Source organism: Urocitellus parryii, chromosome 4 (genome assembly GCF_045843805.1).
Source record: "Urocitellus parryii isolate mUroPar1 chromosome 4, mUroPar1.hap1, whole genome shotgun sequence".
In the NCBI taxonomy this organism is placed as follows: domain Eukaryota; kingdom Metazoa; phylum Chordata; class Mammalia; order Rodentia; family Sciuridae; genus Urocitellus; species Urocitellus parryii.
In genome coordinates this window covers 78,429,358-78,450,647 of record NC_135534.1, presented here as the reverse complement: position 1 = coordinate 78,450,647, position 21,290 = coordinate 78,429,358, and the positions used below count along the sequence as shown (strand labels likewise).

Genomic DNA, 21,290 nt, shown 5'->3' with positions numbered 1-21,290 from the left:
AGAATTAACACCAATACTACTCAAAGTATTCTATGAAATAGAAAAGGAGGGAACTCTTCCAAATGCATTCTATGAGGCTAATATCATCCTGATATCTAAACCAGACAAAGACCCATAAAGGAAAGAAAACTTCAGACCAATATCTCTGATGAACATAGATGCAAAACTTCTCAATAAAATTCTGGCAAATCACATACAAAAACATTAAAAAGATAGTGCACTGTGATCAAGTGGGATTCATCCCAGAGATGCAGGGTTGGTTCAACATACGGAAATCAATAAATATAATACATATTATTAATAGACTTAAAAACAATAATCCTATGATCATCTCAGTAGATGCAGAAAAAGCATTTGACAAAATACAGCACACCATCATGTTCAAAATACGAGAAAAACTAGGGATAGTAGGAACATACTTCAACAAACACTATATATGCTAAACCCAAGGTCAGTATAATTCTAAATGGAGAAAAAATGAAAGCATTCCCACTAAAAACTGGAACAGACAAAATGTCCTCTATTACCACTTCTATTCAACATCATCCTTGAAACTCCAGCCAGAGCAATTAGACAAAAGAAAGAAATTAAAGGATACAAATAGGTAAAGAAGAACTCAAACTATCACTATTTACTGATAACATGATTATATATCTAAAAGATCCAAAAAATTCCACCAGAAAACTTCTCAAACTAATAAATCAATACAGCAAAGTAGCAGTATATAAAATCAACACCCATACGAATCAAATGCATTCTTATACATCAGCAAAGAATCTACTGAAAGAGAAATTAGAAAAACTACTCCATTCACAATGGCCTCAAAAAACAAACAAACAAACAAACAAAACCCTGGAAATCAATCTAACAAAAGAGGTGAAAGACCTCTACGATGAAAACTATAGAACACTAAAGAAAGAAATTGAAAAAAAAAACTCAGAAGATGGAAAGATCTCCCATGCTCCTGGATAGGTAGAATTAATATTGTCAAAATGGCCATACTACTAAAAGCATTCTACAGATTTAATGCAATTCCTATTAAAATCTCAATGACATTCTTTATAGAATTAGAAAGAGCAATAATGAAATATATTTGTGAAATAAGATACCCAGAATAGCTTAAAGCAATCCTTAGCAAGAAAAGTGAAGCAGGAGGCATCACCATAGTAGACCTTAAACTATACTACAGAGCTATTCTAATAAAAACAACATGGTATTGGCAACAAAATAGACTTGTAGACCAATGGTACAGAATAGAGGATTCAGAGACATAAATATGGTTATGTTACATGAGACAAATGTCCAAAAACATTCACTGGAGAAAAGATAGTCTATTCAATAAATGGTGCTGGCAAAACTGGAAATCCATTTGTAGTAAAATGATATTAAACTTCTATCTCTCACTCTGCACAAAAATCAACCCAAAGTAGATCAAAGACTTGAGGCACTAGAACAGAGACCCTGCACCTAATAGAAGAAAAAATAGGCCAAAATCTTCACGATGTTGGCCTAGGATCTGACTTCCTTAACAAGACTTCTAAAGTGCAAGAAGTAAAATCAAGAATTAATAAATGGGATGGATTCAAATTGAAAAGCTCTTTCTCAGCAAAGTAAACAATTAATAAAATGAGGAGAGTGCCTACAGATTGGGAGAAAATCTTTACCAAATCCACCTCCAATAAAACATTAATCTCTAGGATATATAAAGAACTCAAAAAACTTAACACCAAAAAAATAATAACCCAATCAATAAATAGGCCAAGGAACTGAACAGATACTTCACAGAAGAAGAAATACATTTGATCAACAAATATATGAAAAAGTGTTCAACATCTGTAGCAATTAGAGAAATGCAAATCAAAAATACTGTAAGATTTTATCTCACTCCTGTCAGAATGGCAATCATCAAGAATACAGGCAACAATAAATGTTGATGAGGATGTGGTGAAAAGGGTATACTCATACATTGCTGATGGGACTGTAAATTGGTGCAATCACTTTGGAAAGCAGTATGGAGATTCCTCAGAAAATTGGGAATGAAACCACCATTTAACCCAGCTATTCTACTCCTTGGTTTATACCCAAAGGACTTAAAATCAGCATACTATAGTAATGCAGCCACATCAATGTCTATAGCAGGTCAATTCACAATACCTAGACTATGGAACTAACCTAGGTGTCCCTCAATAGATGAATAAACAAAGAAAATATTTTATATATATTCAATGAAATATTACTCAGTTTTAAAGAAGAATGAAATTATGACATTTGCTAGTAAATGGTTAGAGTTGGAGAATATCATGCCAAGCGAAATAAGCCAATCCAACAAAACCAAAGGCCTAATGTTTTCTCTAATATGCATATGCTAACTCACAATAAGGTGGGGGGCACTAGGAAAGAATAGTGTTACCTTAGATTAGGTAGAGGGAAATGATGGGAGGGAAAGAGGGGGGATATGGGGATAGGAAAGATAGTAGAATGAAACAGACATTATTACCATATGCATATATGTGACTGCATAACCAATATGATTTTGTAACATGTACACTCAGAAAAATGAGAAATTACATTCCATCTATGTATGATATATCAAAGTGCATAAATGCATTCTACTGTTATGTATAACTAATTAAAACAAACAAACAAAACCAAAAAACAAAAAGAGAGCTAAAACAATTCAGACACACTTCATGAATTGAGTTAGTAATATTTGCCCATTATTTTGCAATATCGATGTAAATTATAGAATAAATAGTTAAAATACTACAGTAGTTGATTGAGGAGGGGACTGTGCATAGGAAGTAGGCCATTTTGTTGTAAGATTTGAAGAACTCTTTGGCTTCTGAAATAACGTGGATATATTATTTGCAAAATGAAATTAAGTAAAGAATATGCTTACTTTATGTACATAAACATGTGGGAAAAGCACAAAAGAGAGCAAATGAGACTAAAATAAGTACAACACTTTATTAACCTGATCAGTAGTAGGCTTATGGGTGATTTTTATTTTGTGTTTGTTTTCCTTTTAAATTTCCCAAAATCTAAATGATGTATTCTGCTTAGACGATTTGGAAACATATTACTAGAATGTACATTTTCAAAAATAGTAGTACCTAAAGTAACTAATAGATGATATTATTATATGTTCAGAACATTTATGATCATGTAAGGTATATTAAAATAAATATGGTACTGTTGGATAAAGACTACATAAATTAAAAGTCCTTGAACATAAAACTTAGACTAAATAAGTATAATGGAAAATAGATCTTATTTTTGCTCTCAATTATAAATATAAACATATAGTAATTTAGAGAGATATTTAAAATTTATGTAAATATAGTTAAAGAATTTATTTAGGAAGCTGTACAATTTAAGTAAATGAAAAAGTCTTTACTCAATATCTGCTCAATAAGAGTAGATAGTCTATGAAACAGCAGTTCTTTATAGAACATGTTCTATAATGTCTGTAGAAGATATATAGTATGTACAGTGAAGATAGTCAATATCCATTTAGTGATAATGTAAGAAGAGATTGCATCCTGAATTCTTCTTGCAGAGAGTTATAGCTTTATAATTCAAGTCTCAAGTAAAAGTAATACATGTAACTTTTGGCCTGTTTCTTTAAAAAGGGAAGATATGTCTTTACTCTTTTTCCTTTTCCTTTTTTCTTAGCTGGAATGTAGACAGAATGTTGATGAGCCATTACAGACCATGGGTAAACTGGTCCAGGGTAAACTCCAGGCCTTGTAGAATTATCAGAAGTATCTCTGGTCTCTAATATGATAAAGTTGATGTTCAACATACCAACACTACCATTGAAGCTAATCAATAAACTGAAATATTTAACCCAGGGAATTTGAGTCTTCATCTTAGTATATCTGCTCTCCATCCTTCCTCTGCTGAAGAAGGAACTTTTTAACATTCTTTCATAACACCTTGCCTTGGCTTTAGTTAATTAGTCCTTGGTAGACTAGGGATTCAAGGGCAGCCACTCTGGATAATTACTCAGAATGTACTCTGCTGGAACTGAGAGTCAAATGAAGAACTGAGGACTACCACACTTCCCTGAGTGGAGGACAAGATGAAGCCAACACACAAGAGCCAACACAAACTGGAAAAAAAAAAATACCCAGGTTTCAGGGCTCTCAGCTTCTATGTTTCTGTTGTTTTTCAGTATTTATTGTATTTCTACCTGTTCCATAACTTTAAGAGCCCTCCCTTCTTTGGATTTTATAAAACAATAAATTCTATTTTATTTAATTTTGTTCCTACAGAGAGTCTATCATTTGCACTTCAAAAGTTCTAACTATTTTGAAAAGTTAATTATATGCCCACTAAAATAAGACATAAGTAACTTAGAGTATTATGGAATTACACATACATGTAAACTTAATATATAATAAAATTGTATCCACTAAATTAGGAAAAAGAAATATTTATAAATTATCATGGAAAGAATGGGTAGCAACAATAAGATTTAAAGTGAGAGTCTCACTGTTTGTCATAAAGGTGGTAATATTCAGAACTATTAAGGCAGGATTGTTCTCTAATCAGGAAATAATTGTGCAAATTTGGACAGTGCAGTTCCAGTACTTTTGGTATTTATAAATAATATTTTTATGTCTGTCCTTCTGTTCTTTAGTTTCTCTTATTTTTTCTCTATGCCAATTCATTCTAAGTGGTCTCAGTTTTTACTCACAGAAGGAGTGACTTCAAAACAATCTCTTTATTTCTCAATGTCTTCAAACTAAATTCTGACTTTTGGCTCTTGGCTACCTGCTTTTGAACATCAACAGAGAACATTTTTATTCTTTCTTTTCTTTTTATTTCCACATTTTTAGTTGGTACATTATAGTTATATATAATAAGGCATTTGTTGTCACATTATTTGTACATGCACACAATATAACAATATGATTTGGCCAATTTTATTCTTTCTTAATGTCATATTTTTCTTTGATTTTTACCTACTTAAAGTTCCATTATTCCTGTCACACATACTCTTTGGAATAATTGTATAGTTCTGTCTAGTTTCTTTCTCTATTTCAAAAGTGCATTTTAATGCCCATTTGTTCACTCAACAAAGACCCAAGGGAGTTGAAGACCCATTACTCTAACAAATCAGGAGTCTGCAGCTTCAATGATTAAAATAAGCAACGTATATGCAGCCTTTGGTACAAGGCCTACCACATAAAAAGCAATATGTAGCTGTTATTTTTTTTCTTGTTATTCCCAAACTATTTCAACCATAGTTTAGCTGCACCAGCTTCCAACATGTTTTTCTCTCTCCAACCTGCTTCAATTGCTAACTTAGCTCAGATCTCTCTTCTAGATTCTCAGACTTTTCTTCCTGTGTCACTTGGCACATTTACCCATGCATTATAATTATTTATATGTATGTCTTACTTTTCAGGCTTGTCACAGGCTTTAGAGAACAAGAATTATGTCTTGCTTCATCTTTCATTCTCCTATCCATTCCTTCATTTATTCAAAATGCAAATATTCAGTGAGACACACTAGATGCCAGGTGGTGATCCAGGCACTTAGAGAGCCAAAGAAATAAGACAGAGCACGTAGCCTGAAGAGAATGATCAGTGGAAAAGCAAATTATTTCAGGAATAATGAAGTTCTAAGCAAAATATGTACAAGATAGAGTGGGATCATGGGGCAGAGATCTCCTACAACTACCAAGTCAACTCATCTGAGAAGACTGTCCCTCTGAATAGAAGCAGAAGTTGGAATTGAGTGTGTGGTGCTGATGGCAAAATAGAAGAGCAGACAGTAGGTGGGAACATAGCCATGTTGGACTAATCCATGAATAATAGAGATTCAAATTCCTTTTGTAGAGTGAGACATTGCCGTGATTGTGAACAAAGTCTACTCCTCTTGTTTTTGAAATCAAATTTCCATGTCTTTTTCGATACAGTGGAAGAAGGAAGCTCTTAACAAATGGTACTAAATTGAGGACATAACCTTTCATTGCTGAAGCTTTTTGGTCTCATTTTTTAATCAATTATATATGCAAGAAAATGACCTGCTAACAATTTTTAAAAGCATCACCAAATCTAATTATAAAAGAAAATGTTTGACAAATGCCAGATATTACCTGCCTTTTTAGAGAAAACACTTACATAATTATAAACATGAAGACCTAAATGATGAATAATGACCCAAACTCAATTATATCAAGACTTTTAAAGGAGTTTTTAAATAAGCTTAAACTTTAGGAAAGAATAGAGATACATTTTAAAGTCTTTGAAAGTACAACAGAAACAATAATATAGAATGATTCATAAAATAGAAATAAACAATTTCTTTGGCTTATTTTAAAGTCAAATTTTTTGAAAGGAATAACTGTAAATTCACAGCTATATGGAAAGCAAATAAATAATCTGAAATTAATTTTTTTTCTTTTAATTTAATTAGAATAAATACCTTCCAGCCTCTAACGTGAGTCTTAGAGCTTCCTCCCTCCTCACTGACAAAATCCAACGATTTATTGCCTTTGCAATATAAGGTAACCATTTGGACAGTAGTGAAGAATGACTGAGGTCCATTATAGACAGACATAGAGGACAATTATAGGGGTTAAAGGGAACAGACTCCTCCACAGGACAATAGAACATAAGGTTTAGATTTTACATTTGCCACTTACTATTTTTATAATTCAGAAACAGTAATTTCATATTTCTGATTCCCAAATTGCTTTTACATAAAATAGATTTAAAATAAGTACTACACAGCTTCTTAAAAATTAGCTGGAATGCACACAGTAGTACCCCAGGGCTATAATTCCAGCAACTGGAGAGACAGAAGAATAGGATCACCAGCTCAGCAATTTAGTGAGACTCTCCCTAAAAATAAAAATTAGAACAAAAGTAAAACGATGTGGGGGAATGTTGTTCAGTGGTAGAACACCCCTGGTTTCCATTATCCAGTGGTGGGAGGGGATTAAGATTAGCTGAGATTACAAATTATGTCCTGACATGTCTCTCATTAGGATCTGAGGACCAGTCATCTCTTTTGAGTGTCAGGACAATATATCCCCTATACTCTGAGATATATTTATCCTTTCTTTATTCCACTGCTACAATCCAAACTACTGTTTTCTCCCCTATGGACTTTTATGATAACATTTTCATCAGCCACTCTGTCAATGCTTTTCCAATGGTTACAAAACTTTGTATATACTGCAACAATAAAACTCTTTTTTAAAACTCAATTTTGATTATGATGTGCCCGAATTCTTCAATGGCTTCTATTATCCTAACATCAAAGCAAAAATCAATAATTAAGGTCTCTTTTTGAATGAGTTAATTCTACATATAATATTGATGTTTTCTGAAATATCACTTCATTGACACCTGAGGATAGGAACACCTCTAGATAAATGAGTCATTTAGGCAATAATTGTTTAAGATCTTTTTCTTCCATTATAAGCTATGTGAAGACTGATACTATATTATTTACCACTGTATACATAAAACATAAGACAAAGTCTTGTTCAAAGTAGCAATTCAATAAATGTATATAAAAAAAATAAAGAAACTTTTAAGGTTACCTTAAAAAAAACTGGCATGATAGAATACTTGAAAGATGTTTTTGAATACATTTCTAGACCTGGACATTTAGAAGAGTGACATTTTTATAGCATGCTTCACTTATAATTAAGGAGTGAAATCATTCATGGTAACCATCACTTCCACTCAAATTGATTCATTGATTTTACTCCACATCACATTTTCTTTTTTTTTACTTAGAAGAGAGAGTATTGCAAGGTAATTTTAATCTTGCAGGGCTTATACCTGAGGTGGAATGGGAACAGATTCACAGAGAAGCTACACAGGACTGTGTATAAAATGATTTCATATCTGTGAGTTTGACAAGAGGAGAAATAGAATCAGAATTTAGATAGAGACAACAGAATGTTCAAAAGGATGAATCCACGAAAAGGTCTGCCATGTTCTGGAAATAGAAATGGGGATGAAATTGTAAAATATTAAATGGTGGTGAAACTTTGAAGAATAGTTACAATATAGTTCTTTTTTAATGTACTGTTTTGATTGTTTTAGAATGAAAGGAAAACACGTGGCTTAAGGCTGCCATTTTTTTTTTTTGACTCATAGGAGGCCCCTCCTTTTAGCTCACTATCACTATTTGGAAAATTCTTTGTTCTCAATAATCTCAAAGTTTTCAAAAAACTCACTGTCAGCTATTTTAATATCCTTTCTTTTGGCTATCTATGATCTTTGCAATCAAGTAAAAAATGTTCAATCAAATCCATACCTATTCAAATAATGGTCCAAAAGGGTAGGATAAGACTGATAAAATGTGTAATAACAAATCCCATTAGTATGTACAACTATAATGCGCCAATAAAAAACTGTGGGGAAAATATGCTTTTTGCTAATTCTTCTAACAGTTTCCGCTATGTCACTGTTATAGTTTAAATATAAAATGACCCCCAAAATTTGATGTGTAAGAGAACAAAAGAAAGTTGAGAGATGAAATGATTGGGTTATGAGAGCCTTAGCCCAAGCAGTGCATTAATCCACTGTGGTATTAACTGAGTAGTAACTGGAGATAGGTAGGTAGTGACTGGAGGAGGTGGGTCACTGAGGGCATACCTTTGTATTTTGTCATTCTTGATTGCCAAGTCCTAAGCTGCTTTCCTCTGTCACACCCTTCTGCCATGATACTTGCTTTATCTTGGACCCACAGCTCTCAAGCCAGCAGTCTATGGCAAATGACCTCTGAAATTGTGAGCTCCCCAAATGCTTTTCCTCCTCTAATTGTTCTTGTCAGGTCTTTTGCTCACAGAGACAAAAAAAGCTGACTCAGACAGTCACATGGTATATAAATAACACAGGGGAAATTTATTCTTTAATCCCCTGTTTACTCACGGATGAAATGGAAAAAGAATCGTATCTACTCTTTAGAGTAGATGTAATGACTAAAGGAAATGCGCCACACAGAGTAACTGGAAAAGTTCCCGGCATACAGAAAAGTAGTCAATATCTGTTTGATACTATCAAATGACTCAATTTACCTTCTCAACATCATTTTCTGTGGTTTATACCACTCAGGAGAACTCAAAATTCTAAAAGTACACTATACACTGTACACAGGGTCTAATCCGACATGATGAAGATTTCCTAGATGCCCATCAATAGATGAATGGATAAAGAAACTGTGGTATATTTTCTTGTTATTCTCTCAGCTTAGAATATTCCCTGCCCATTTCTATCTGCTATCTGCCTACTCATCCTTCAAGTATTGCCTTGTGGTTTTGATTATACTATTCACAAATCATTGCTTTTCTTCTCCCTGCTATTCTAGGATTTTACCTACTAATCTTATTACCCAATGCTTTATACTTTTTTGCACAGTTACCTTACTTCCATTTTAGATTTGGGGTTTCTTGAGATCTGAAAGGAAGTCAGTCATTTTTGTGTCACTAGAGATGATCATAAGAGCTATGAAGTTGGTAAATTTCACTCATTTGCTCATTTTATTTTCCTTATGTCACATTGTTTCATAAATTATCCATGAATATAATTAAACATTAATGTCTCTTGAATGTCCCTTTCCCACTGGTTTTGCTGCTTCTCATTGCTGGCACTCATGTGTTGGAGTGAAAGCACAGTGTAGTGAGAGGAGGACTTCTTTTACCCCCTTGTATTGGTGTTTATATTGGGCACTTAAATTCTCTTAGAATTTAAGTGTCCTCACGTCTTTCTAGATAAATAAATACTTCCCTAATAGCAGGTTGATTAGCAATATTCCATTGTGTATATATACCACAGTTCCTTTATCCATTCACTTACGGTGGACATGTAGGTTGGCTCCACAGTTTAGCTATTGTGAATTCAGCTGCTGTAAACATTGGTGTGGCTATGTCTCTGTACTATGCTGTTTTTAAGTCCTTTGGGTATAGACCAAGGAGTAGGATAGCTGGTTCAAATGGTGGTTTCATGTCAAGTTTTCTGAGGAATGTCCACACTGCTTTCCAAAGAGGTCACACCAATTTGCAGTTTCACCAGCAATGTATGAGTGTACCTTTTCCCCCACATCCTCTCCAACACTTATTGTTGCTTGTATTCTTGATAACTGCCATTCTGGCTGGGGTTCCATGAAAACTTAGAGTAGTTTTGATTTGCATTTCTCTAATTACTAAAGATGTTGAACACTTTCTCATATATTTGTTGATTATTAGTATATCTTCTTCCGAGAAGTGTCTGTTAATGGGCTAAGTGTACCTTACCCATTTATTGATTGGGTTTTTTTTTTTGGTATTAAGTTTTTTGAGTTCTTTATATATCCTGGAGACTAGTGCTCTATCTGATGTATATGTGGTAAAAATTTGCTCCCATACTATAGGTTCTCTCTGTACCTCAATGATTGTCTTTTTTGCTTTTTTGAGAAGCTTTTTAGTTTGAATCCATCACATTTATTGATTCTTGATTTTATTTCTTGGGCTTTAGGACTCTTGTTAAGGAAGTCAGGGTCTACTTCGACATGATGAAGATTTCCTAGGTGCCAATAAATAGATGAATGGACAAAGAAACTGTAAAATATATGTGTATATATATATATATACACACACACACACACACACACACACACACACACACACACACATATATATATATATATATATATATATACATAGTATTATTCAGCAATAAAAAAGAATAAAATGATAGCATTTGCTGATACATGGATGCAGTTGAAGAATATTATACTAAGGGAAGTAAGCCAATCCAAAAAAAAACTAAAGGCTGAATGTTTTCTCTGATTAATGGATGATGATGATGGTGGGGCATGGGAAGAATGGAGAAACTTTGGATTGGGCAAAGGGGAGAGTGAGGAGGGGTTATGAGGATATGAAAAATGGTGGAATGAGATGGACATCATTACTCTAGGTACATGTATCATTGCACAAATGGTGCATATCTACACTGTGTACAATAAGAGAATTGAAATGTTGTACTCCATTTATGTATGATGAGTTGAAATGCATTCTGCTGTCATGTACAACTAAGTAGAACAAATGAAAAATTCAAAAATAATAAAAGGTTTATTAGAAATGCAGGTGAAGAATATGAATGTAGCAGGTTTCCTGTAGGGAGAAACATTGCCATCTACCCCTGATTTGCCCAAGAGACACTGGTATAGTCCTACTTAGGAAGATTATTTAAAACACAGATCTGACACCAAACTTAGGGTTTTATACAACTATCTTAATCGGAGACATAGCAATAAACATTGTAATCATCATTATAGTCATTATTATTGATTAGAATTAAAATCAAGATTTTCACAACTTTTCTACTAGTATGAAGCACCCAAAGAAAATTACAAAACTGCCAGTGCTTATCTTATGCCATCCAGCACTAGTCTCTTTAATCTCACAATAATTCTTTGGTGTATTTTGATCATGATATTTCAGATTATTAATGAACTGAGATTCAGGAAATTTAAGCAAACTTCCCAAACTAACACCACAGTTAAATGGCAGAGTCATGGCTGGAAAATGTCCCCATTCTAACTTTAATGTTCTTTCATGGTTGCCAGGTGCAAAGTGTCCTATATTAAGCAAAATGGATATAAATTCAAATGTCATGTGATGATAAATTGGTGATAAGCTAAGAAGCATAATATACATGCCCAATTCAAAGTGTTTGAAGATAACATTGCAGAAAAAGAAGCTTCTGTACTACCATAAAAGAAATAGATCACACTACATTCAGTAATTTATCAAAAAAGAAATTGCCCTTTACCTGAATCTTGGAGGTAGCTGTATTCATAGCCCAGCTCTTTGGATGAAATAAAAAAGTCACCATTTCTGTAGAGAGGAATGAAAGGAACCATGTAGGATCCACGGTTATGTCCAATGGGTGCATTGGCTTCTGGATAAACTTCTTGAAGAGGGCGATGCCTTCGGAGCCACTGTTCAAAAATACTGCAGAGGGAAGGATTATTTAGATTTATAAATGTATTGTTTATGACCAAATTATGCTACATGCATGTACAAGTATGCCACAATGAATCCTGCTATTATGTATAATTATAATGCACCAAAAAAGAGAAAAAATAATGTTTATAAAAATATACATACATATATTATATATGCAATATATATACAAATGTATATACATGAATATATATATATATATATATATATATAGTTTCTCTATGTATGTACATATGTATATATACATATTTGCAGTTCTGTGGATTGTACCAAGGAATTCATGAAAACTACATTCTCAAAATAAAATAACAAGGTCTATATGAAAATCCCATGCTAATATTATTAATAGCTTCTAACATGAAAATAGTTCATATAGTACAAGTTTATGTTAGCAGGCCCTGAGGAAGTTCATTAGTTTGAAAGAAATTTGAGGGTAGCTTTTTAAAAAGTCCTAGAAGAATGAAACTGACACAACTAGTTTAGAACTTTCACACTTGATCTTAGCCAAAAGGCCGAGAAGCGATAGTTTAGAACTTTCAGAATGTGGAAAAAAAAAATTTAATTATTGGTTGAATGAAATAATACTAGATCTGGGGTTAAAGAACTCTCCTGAGGCCTACCTCCATATTTTAATAGCTATATGCTTAAAATTAGTGAACTTCTTGGGAAATTAGACTCCACATACTTAAAATGAGAGTAGTAATATCTTCCCTACTAGAGAATACTCTTCCTACCTGTGTTCAAAGCAATAACTAATATATTCTTTTTTAAGAAGGTGCTAAATAAGCAAGTTATTTTTACTTAGCTTAAAATTTTGGCTAGAAGACTAGTACATGGTAGGGAGATTATTCTCTAAAAAGAAAAGGATAATGCTTTAAACACAAAAATAAAATTTGAAAAAACATTTTCAAACATTTTGAAGAGAACAAGGAAATAGTGATCATTTTTTTTTCCACAATGGAAAATAATTTTATTTATTTAGAGAATCTGGACTTTTCTGATCTGAGTTGTTATTTAATTGTGGATTAATTAATGAATCAGCCCTGCAAATCCAGCTTATGAATACAAAATATTCTCTAGTTAGCTCCAGTATTAAATTTGTGTTTACTGAGTACCTAGTGTAGACTCTCACACTCACATAAAAATCTGACACATGTTGGTTGTGACATGGGAGATTTGTAAAATATCTTAACCTGTTAGAAATTCATTTTCTTTATCTGAGTAATGAAAGTAATACCATTGTCATGAGGATATTGGGAGGCTTAATTACAAGGACACAAGATGCATAGTTAGGAGTTTGACAGGTGATGAGCAGAAGTTGCCCCTCTTCCTGCAGGCCTTTTTCTTCCTCTACTTTCTCCTCATTGTTATGCTCTATGAAATTTATGACTTGTGAAGGACATGAGATGTGCTGTAATAAATGCCAAAGCCGTGTATATTTGAGCAAGGTCTTTGGTGATGGTGATGATTCTAATAAGCATAAATGGGAAAGCGGATTTTAAACGTTTGTTTTTTTCTGTGTCTCAGTTGTCTCAATTGAAATTAGAAACTGGATTAACAAACTCCTAAATTTATGCAAATCCTATAATTTTATGAATTAGTATTTTCATTCTTATTTTAATTTTATTTATGAAAGCCTTTTCTTCTCATTATTAAGTAATTTTGAGACTACAAAATAAGCAGAGGAGAAAAATTTGCAGACATTTTTCTATTTTGTTATGGTTTTAAAAATATGCATGTATAATGACGTATGTCTTTTGCCAAAAAAGTGAAAATTATATGACAGATAGTAATTCATAAGACACTTTATTTATATAAATCCATGTGTTTTCAACTGGTAAATTTACTTTTTAATGATAAAGAGTGTTAAAATTGAACTGATTTAAGAACATCCCAATATACACTGAGTCACTAGATAAGTGCTTGAAGAAAAAAAAAAAAAAAACCTTTTGTCAATTGAGAGAAATGACTACTATAGTTTAATTTATACTCTTGTTTCTGCCAAGAAATGAGAATTCTTTACCTAAGTAGGACAGGAACATCAATTCTTAGCACTAAGAGAGTTAATGGATGAGACCATTAAAGTGCTCACCCACCCCATCAACCTTTTATAATGAAGGTTTAATCTTGATTAAACTCTTCATCAGTGGTTCTCATTTTCAGTTAATTTTGTCACACTGTCTAGAATGGCTCCCACTGGAGCACCACTATGTTACTTAGAAAAGCACACTGACATTTTGGAAAGAAAAGGTCTTCTTATCAAAGACTCATTTAAACTGTATCTAGACAGTTTTCTGGAAATCTGAACAAGCTTGAAATTCATAACAGAGGAATCAGGAAAAACTAAGAAATCACAGATGGAAACATGGAGGGATGTGTCTTGTGGATGAAACAACATGGGACCTCTGGATGCTGATCTGACATGTGAAGACTATAGTGACTTCCATCTCTACAGTAAGGAAAAGTTAGACAAACTGAAAATCAGGAACTTCTGTTGGACTCATGAGAAACTGAGGTTACATGGCAAACTGTCAACTCTAAAATTATAGAGGAAAGGAACAAGACCGAGATCTGCTTATCAGGAGCAAAAGCAGCCAGATCCACAAAATGATAGGGACACTTTCACTCTTGAAGAATAGCTGGAGTCTGGGTCTAGACTAGTGGTAAAAGAAACTCCTGCCTCAGGCTCAGTCTTAAAGGGCAGTAGAGGACATGTGAGAAATTTTTGTATATTTTCCTTAGAGCAGTAAGAAGTCACTGTTTGTATCTGGGTAAGTGGGTGATCACATGAAGAATTAACATTCTAAAAGGTTACAAAGACTACACTGTTGAGAAAGTGTTGAAGGTTAATCTATGGCCTCAATGAATCCCCCAAAGATCATGTGGTAAAATCAATCCCCAGTGCACTAGTGTTAGGAGATGGGCCCTAAAGAGAGAATGAAATCTCAAAGGCTCTGCTCTCACGATAGATAAATTTGGTTATCCCTGGAGTCAGTTAATTATTCCAAGAATAAGCTTGTCGTAAAGCAAGTTTGGCCCCCTCTTTTGAAATGGTTATTTATTGTGCTCTGTTATGCTTCTGACTTTCACCAAGGATGCCACAGCAAAAAGGCCCTTGGCAGATGGCAGCTCTTCATCCGTGGACTTCTAGCCTCCAGAACTGTAAAAAATAAATCTCTTTCTCATCAATTATCCAGTTTCAGGTATCTGAGGCAGAAAGTCAAAGTTGATGGATGTGCAAGGAGCAAGGGAAAAAGATAAAGAAAGCAGGGAGAAAACTGTCCAGCCAAATAATGATGTGTGGAAACAAGCAGAGATGTCATTGTAGAATCTGTTTTCTGCTTATGGTACTGGGCAAGAGGCTTTTACTCCCACAGATGCAGATCACTGGGGGAGGAGTGGAGCATGATGTGGGGATGTGAATATGATTCTATATGTGTGGTGTTTAGAGATGCTCTGAGACATTCCAGTGCGGATGTCAAGTAGGCAGCCTGGGTTTTTTAGTTTAAATTTTAGAACTTTACTCTGGAAATATAGATCGAGAAGCCATCAACCTCTGTATAATAATTTAAGCTGTGAGAGTAGAGAGAAAATGAAAATACCAGAAAACTGAGATGACTTTTCTTAGATGTCATCTTTCTGAAAGACCAGAAGCACAGATGAAATGATTATCATATTGTCCTTGAGGACCACAGCTTCAGATGCCAATCAAATTCCAGTCACTTAAAATTTCCTGACTAGAAGAAGGATAATAACCAGGCCTTTGCTTTCCTATTTTTTTATTCCTGTGTTTTATTGTTTGTTCATGTAAACCTTATTTTGAAATGGTTATTTATTGAAAAAAATCCTAATTTTTATATGATAACAAACTTCTGAATTTATAAAATCCCTCTATGCCTTTATATCCTCATTTATAGAATAGGTAGGGGTGGTGTCAACAAATTTAACATGCTTATGAGAACAAGAATGAAATAAGGATCTGAAAACTTGAGCAATAATATTCAAGGGCAAAATGAGATAATATTCATAAAATAACTGATAGAGTCGTGGAAAAATAATAGTTTACTTTCTTCCCTCCCAAACCTCTTATTTTACAGAGAAAAAAAAGAATGCTAATCCAAGAGTCACCACTAGTTAATATCATAATAGGATTGGCACCAACAAGTCTTGACTGCTACTTTGCAGCAGACCCTAGTAAAGATCCAGTTCTGTGTGTCTATGTAGCACAGGAGCATCTCTGCTGATGGGAATATGTGTGTGCTTCGGTCAAGGTCTGATGGTAGGTACAGTCTCTCGGGGGCCATATGGAAGAGGTGGTGCTTGACCTTCACTTAGAAATGTAAACTGTTCATTCAGCAACTTCCTACATTAATTCACATTAAATACCCAAGTGTCCCTTTGCTCAAATGATTCACAGGACTCACAACATTTATACTTAAGGAAGAGCAAGGAAGACCACACAAGATCAGGAAAGGACAAGTATCGGCACAACAAATGATAGCCACAACAAAGGACATCACATAGCATTATACTAGATCTAGAAAACACAGAAAAAGAGGAAATAGTGAACAACATTGCTAAGAAGCTGAATTAGATGAGAATATCAATGAATCACTGCTTACTTCAGAAATTCAGGTCCACAACCACTGTTTCTTTTATGAATTCAACCTGAAGCAGAGATATTTATTGTTTTCAGAGCAGACACAAGGACATCCAGGAACATCAGTGTGACCAAGTAAGAGCCACAGCTGTTCATTTATCTTGTTTCCTCAGTGCCTAGTACATAGTAGGTGTTCAATATTTACCAGATAACCAGTCTCTCTCTCTCTCTCTCTCTCTCTCTCTCTCTCTCTCTCTCTCTCTCTCTCTCTTTAGTTTATAATCTAACCTAGAGGACTAAATTAACAATCAAGAAATTTCTGTAAAACAAACTCCTAATGTGTCTTGTTTATTTAAGCCATAGTAAATCAAGGTGTAAATATTTTATTGATTTAATTTCACAAAGGAGAAAATTGAGTTCAAGTGTTTAGTCTTTCCTAATATTCACTCAACTGGAAAGCAATAGAAGGTCTGGGATTCCATTTCAGATTTCTATGGCTTTTACAACTATACCCAGCTGGCAGAGTAGGTTCAGAGCTCAGGTGTTCTATTCCAAGTTTAATACCTTTGCATTAACAAGCCAGAAATTAGTCAGTAATTAGAAATTAAAGCAGAAAAGTGGAAACAAAGCTTTCATGTTTTGCTCCAAATGGTAGCAAGCTTTCAGCATTGTACACAAGTGCAAACTGAGCATCTTTTGTCATTTCTCCTTACCTAAAAAATAGACACTTGATTATAAAAGTGCAAAGAAGAAGTGACTGCACAGTTGCCAAACACTGACAATGATGTGTTTGGCAACATCTAAGGATGTGCGGTTTTTCTGGGTGGGATTAAAATTTCTATTTTTCTTCACAGGCCACAAGGACCCATAGACAACCAGTACTTGCAAGGTGGCAACAGAGATGTGGGGCAAAAAGAATGGTATTGATGTAGACATGAACCTTGAGCTAGCGCTGTTGACTAGCTTGGGACATTCTCTGAGGGGTTTTTTTTTCTTTGTGTCTATGAAGTGACTCTGAACATGCTGAGTGTTATGTAGTATTGCACTCACAGGAAGTGATGGGGAGTAAAGGTGCTGAAGGAAGAGATATGATATATACTGTTGTGAACAGAGGAAGTTCCTATGGGATGAAGAAACTAAAGGTCAAAACAGGGTGAAGTACAGCTTTATCATGTGCAAAGGTGAAGTTAAAGCAGGAGTTGTCACTTTGGCTCTGGGATTGGTGAGCAAGCCAAGAAGCCTCTTTTTAAGAAAGAAGACCTCTTTTTAAGAAATCCTGTTAGAAATTTCTGGCATTGATTTTGTTAGAAATGAGGGATAATCTGAAAATCTCAGTTTATTTATGTATAACATGTGGATTATAATAAACTTCAAAGAACTGTGAGATATAATTGAGATTAGGTGTGCAGTACACTTAGGACAGTGCCTTACATGCAGTAATCACCCAACAATAACTAGCTGTGAATATTTTTTTTTTTTGCATACAACAGAAATCATCAGTTCTACAGGTTAATACAATAGCCAATGTTAATTTTCTTACATTGGAGGTTTTATGACTCTGTTCTTTGGAAATTTGAGTGTACCTTGAGCAGGATAGAGAATGTCCTAACAATGAAGTATGTCAGTGAATTTTATTTGTTATTTTTAAAAACTAAACAGATTGAATAAAGTCTTGCATCTAGCCCAACAGATTTTGGAGCTCTACTTAACCTCTTCATGCTCATTTCATTTTCAGTAAAACAGGGATTGTAATGTTATGAGAAGAATTTTATGCCCCCACCAATTGAAGTCCTAACTCCTGGTACCTGACAAAGTCAGAGTTTGGAGATAGGATCTCTAAGGAAGAAATCAAGTTAAAGTGAGGTCATTTGGGTTGACCTAATCCAACCTGACTGGTGTTCTTAGAAGAGAATTTGAACACAGACAGAGGTAAGGCTGTGAAGGTACAGGGAGAAGATTGCCACCTATAAAGTCAAGAAAAATGGCCTTACAAGAAACTAACCCTGCTGACAACTGTATTGCAGACTTCTAGACTTCAGAGTTATAAGAAAATAAATTTCCATTCTTTAAAGCCATCTAATCTGTGGGACTAGCTTATGGCCTCAACAAACTGATAGGTAATAGCATTTACCTCAAAGGACTGTTGTAACTATTAACTGAATTAATACATGTAAAATCACTTAGAGTAATGTGTAGCATAGCATAAATATTCCTACTATTAATGTTGACATTAGACTTATAATTACCATTTGTGAGTTTTTCTTTTTCATAATTAAAAAATGTTATCTACTATATCTTCTGTTCCTTCAAGGCTTATGTCAAATGCTACCTCCATGAAAACTACAATAAGAATTAATCTTTTCCTCCTCAGAATATTATATTTGTGATATTGCATTGCAATTATTTCATTATATGTTACTTTCCAACTTTATAGAGAGCAGTGCTATTGCCTTAATGATCCTTATGCACCTTACATTCACCACAGAGTCTGCATTCAGATCATCTGCAGAAAGTTCAAATTTTCATCAATTCTTCAAGAGAATATGAATCAAACATTTTATGTGTTATTTACTTAGTAGACATCAGAATTGGGCAATGGAAGAATCTAAGAGATGCTGGTGATTTTGATTTGTCTTCTGTGGATTGTGCCATTTACAGATCCACAGCATTTTGTACAGTACATGCCATGTAATAGCACTGTGTCAGGTGCTGGAAATACAAAGTGAAATGAAGTATTGTCCCTGATTTCCAAGAAGTTGAAGTTTGGTCAGTAAGTCAGAACAAAAGAGCATAAATGCCATGAGAGAATTAGGAATGCTGGGGACGTTGACACCTTCAGAGAAAAGACAAGAGTGACAGCATCTGCTTGGATGTAGATGGGGATGTTAGGTAAGGCATCCCTTGCAGTGATGTTTAAAATTATGTTTTGAAAAATGAATAGCAGAAATCTGGGCAAAGTTTTAAAAAAGGAGAGGACTCTCTAGGGAGAGTAAAGCTCAAGAATAAAAGGAGGTGCATGTGGGAAAAAGGCTCTCTCCTCTTAATTAATTAATTTTATTAATTGCTTCCTTTGCTGAGAAGAAGCTTTTTAATTTGAATCCATCCCATTTATTAATTCTTTATTTTACTCCTTGTGCTTTAGGAGTCTTGTTAAGGAAGTCAGATCCTAGGCCAACATAGTGAAAATTTGGTCCTATATTTTCTTCTCTTAGGAACAGGGTCTCTTTTCTAGTGCCCAAGTCTTTGATCCACTGTGAGTTGATTTTTGTACAGGGTGAGAGATAGAAGTTTAATTTCATTTTGCTACATATGGATTTCCAGTTTTGCCAGCACCATTTATTGAATAGACCATCTTTTCTCTAGTAAATGTTTTTTGCCACCTTTGTCTCGTCTGACATAACCATATTTATGTGGGTTTGTCTCTGAGTCCTCTATTCTGTACCATTGGTCTACAAGTCTGTTTTGGTGCCAATATCATGCCGTTTTTATTACTATAGCTCTGTAGTATTGTTGTAAAGTCTGGTGTTGTGATGCCTCCTGCTTTACTTTTCTTGCTAAGGATTACTTTAGCTATTCTGGGTCTCAACTTCCAAATAAATTTCATAATTGCTTTTTCTAATTCTATGAAGAATGTCATTGGGATTTTAATCAGAATTGCATTAAATATGTATAATGCTTTTGTTAGTATGGCCATTTTGACAATATTAATTCTGCCTATCCAGGAGCTTGGGAAATATTTACATCTTCTGATGTTTTCTTCTATTTCTTTCTTTAATGCTAGGACATATAAAGAACCCAAAAAACTTAAGACCAAAAAACAAAACAAAACAAAACAAAAAACAAAAAACAAAACAAATAACCCAACCAATAAATGGGCTAAGGAAATGAACAGACACTTTACAGAAGAAGAAATACACAATTCACAATAGCTAAACTGTGGAGCCAACCTAGATGCCCTTCAGTGGATGAATGGATTAAAAAATGTGGCATTGGAATTTTACTCAGCAATAAAAGAGAATGAAATCATGGCATTTGCAGGTAAATGGATGGTGTTGAAGAAGATAATGCTAAGTGAAGTTAGCCAATCCCCCAAAAACAAATACCGAATGTTTTCTCTGATATAAGGAGGCTGATTGATATGGGGGTAGGGAGGCAGAGCATGAGAGGATTAGAAAAATTCTAGATAGGGCAGAGGGGTGGGAGGGAAAAGAAGGGGGCAGGGGATTAGCAAGGATGGTGGAATGTGATAGATAGTATCATCCAAAGTACAATATGAAGACATGAATTGATGTCAACATACTTTATATACAACCAGAGATATGAAAAATTGTGCTGTATACATGTAATAAGAATTGTAATGCTGTCATTTTTTAAAAAATCAATAAAGAAAAAAATTTAAAAATACAAAATAGGGCTGGGAATGTGGCTCAGTGGTCAAGGGCCCCTGCGTTCAATTCCTGGTACAAGAAGAAAGAAAGAAAAGAAAGAAAGGTAGAAAGAAAGGTAGAAAGAAAGAAAGAAAGGAAGAAAGAAAGAAAGAAAGAAAGAAAGAAAGAAAGAAAGAAAGAAAGAAAGAAAGAAAGAAAGAAAAGAGGGAAAGAAAGAAAGAAGTATAGTTGATCAACAAATATACGAAAAAGTGTATGGAAAAAATAAGTCCATCTCTAGCAATTAGAGAAATGTAAATCAAAACTACTCTAAGATTTTATC

General features: G+C 34.0%; 1 protein-coding gene across 1 annotated transcript in view; it reads right to left on the bottom strand.

The window, feature by feature from the left end:
* Window positions 1-21,290, bottom strand: part of Tyr (tyrosinase) — a 104,476-nt gene that overhangs the window by 7,847 nt on the left and 75,339 nt on the right. Inside the window, exon 4 of the mRNA XM_026401520.2 lies at window positions 11,787-11,968. Within this exon, the coding sequence (XP_026257305.1) occupies window positions 11,787-11,968 (182 nt within the window). The remainder of the gene's footprint in view (window positions 1-11,786; window positions 11,969-21,290) is intronic.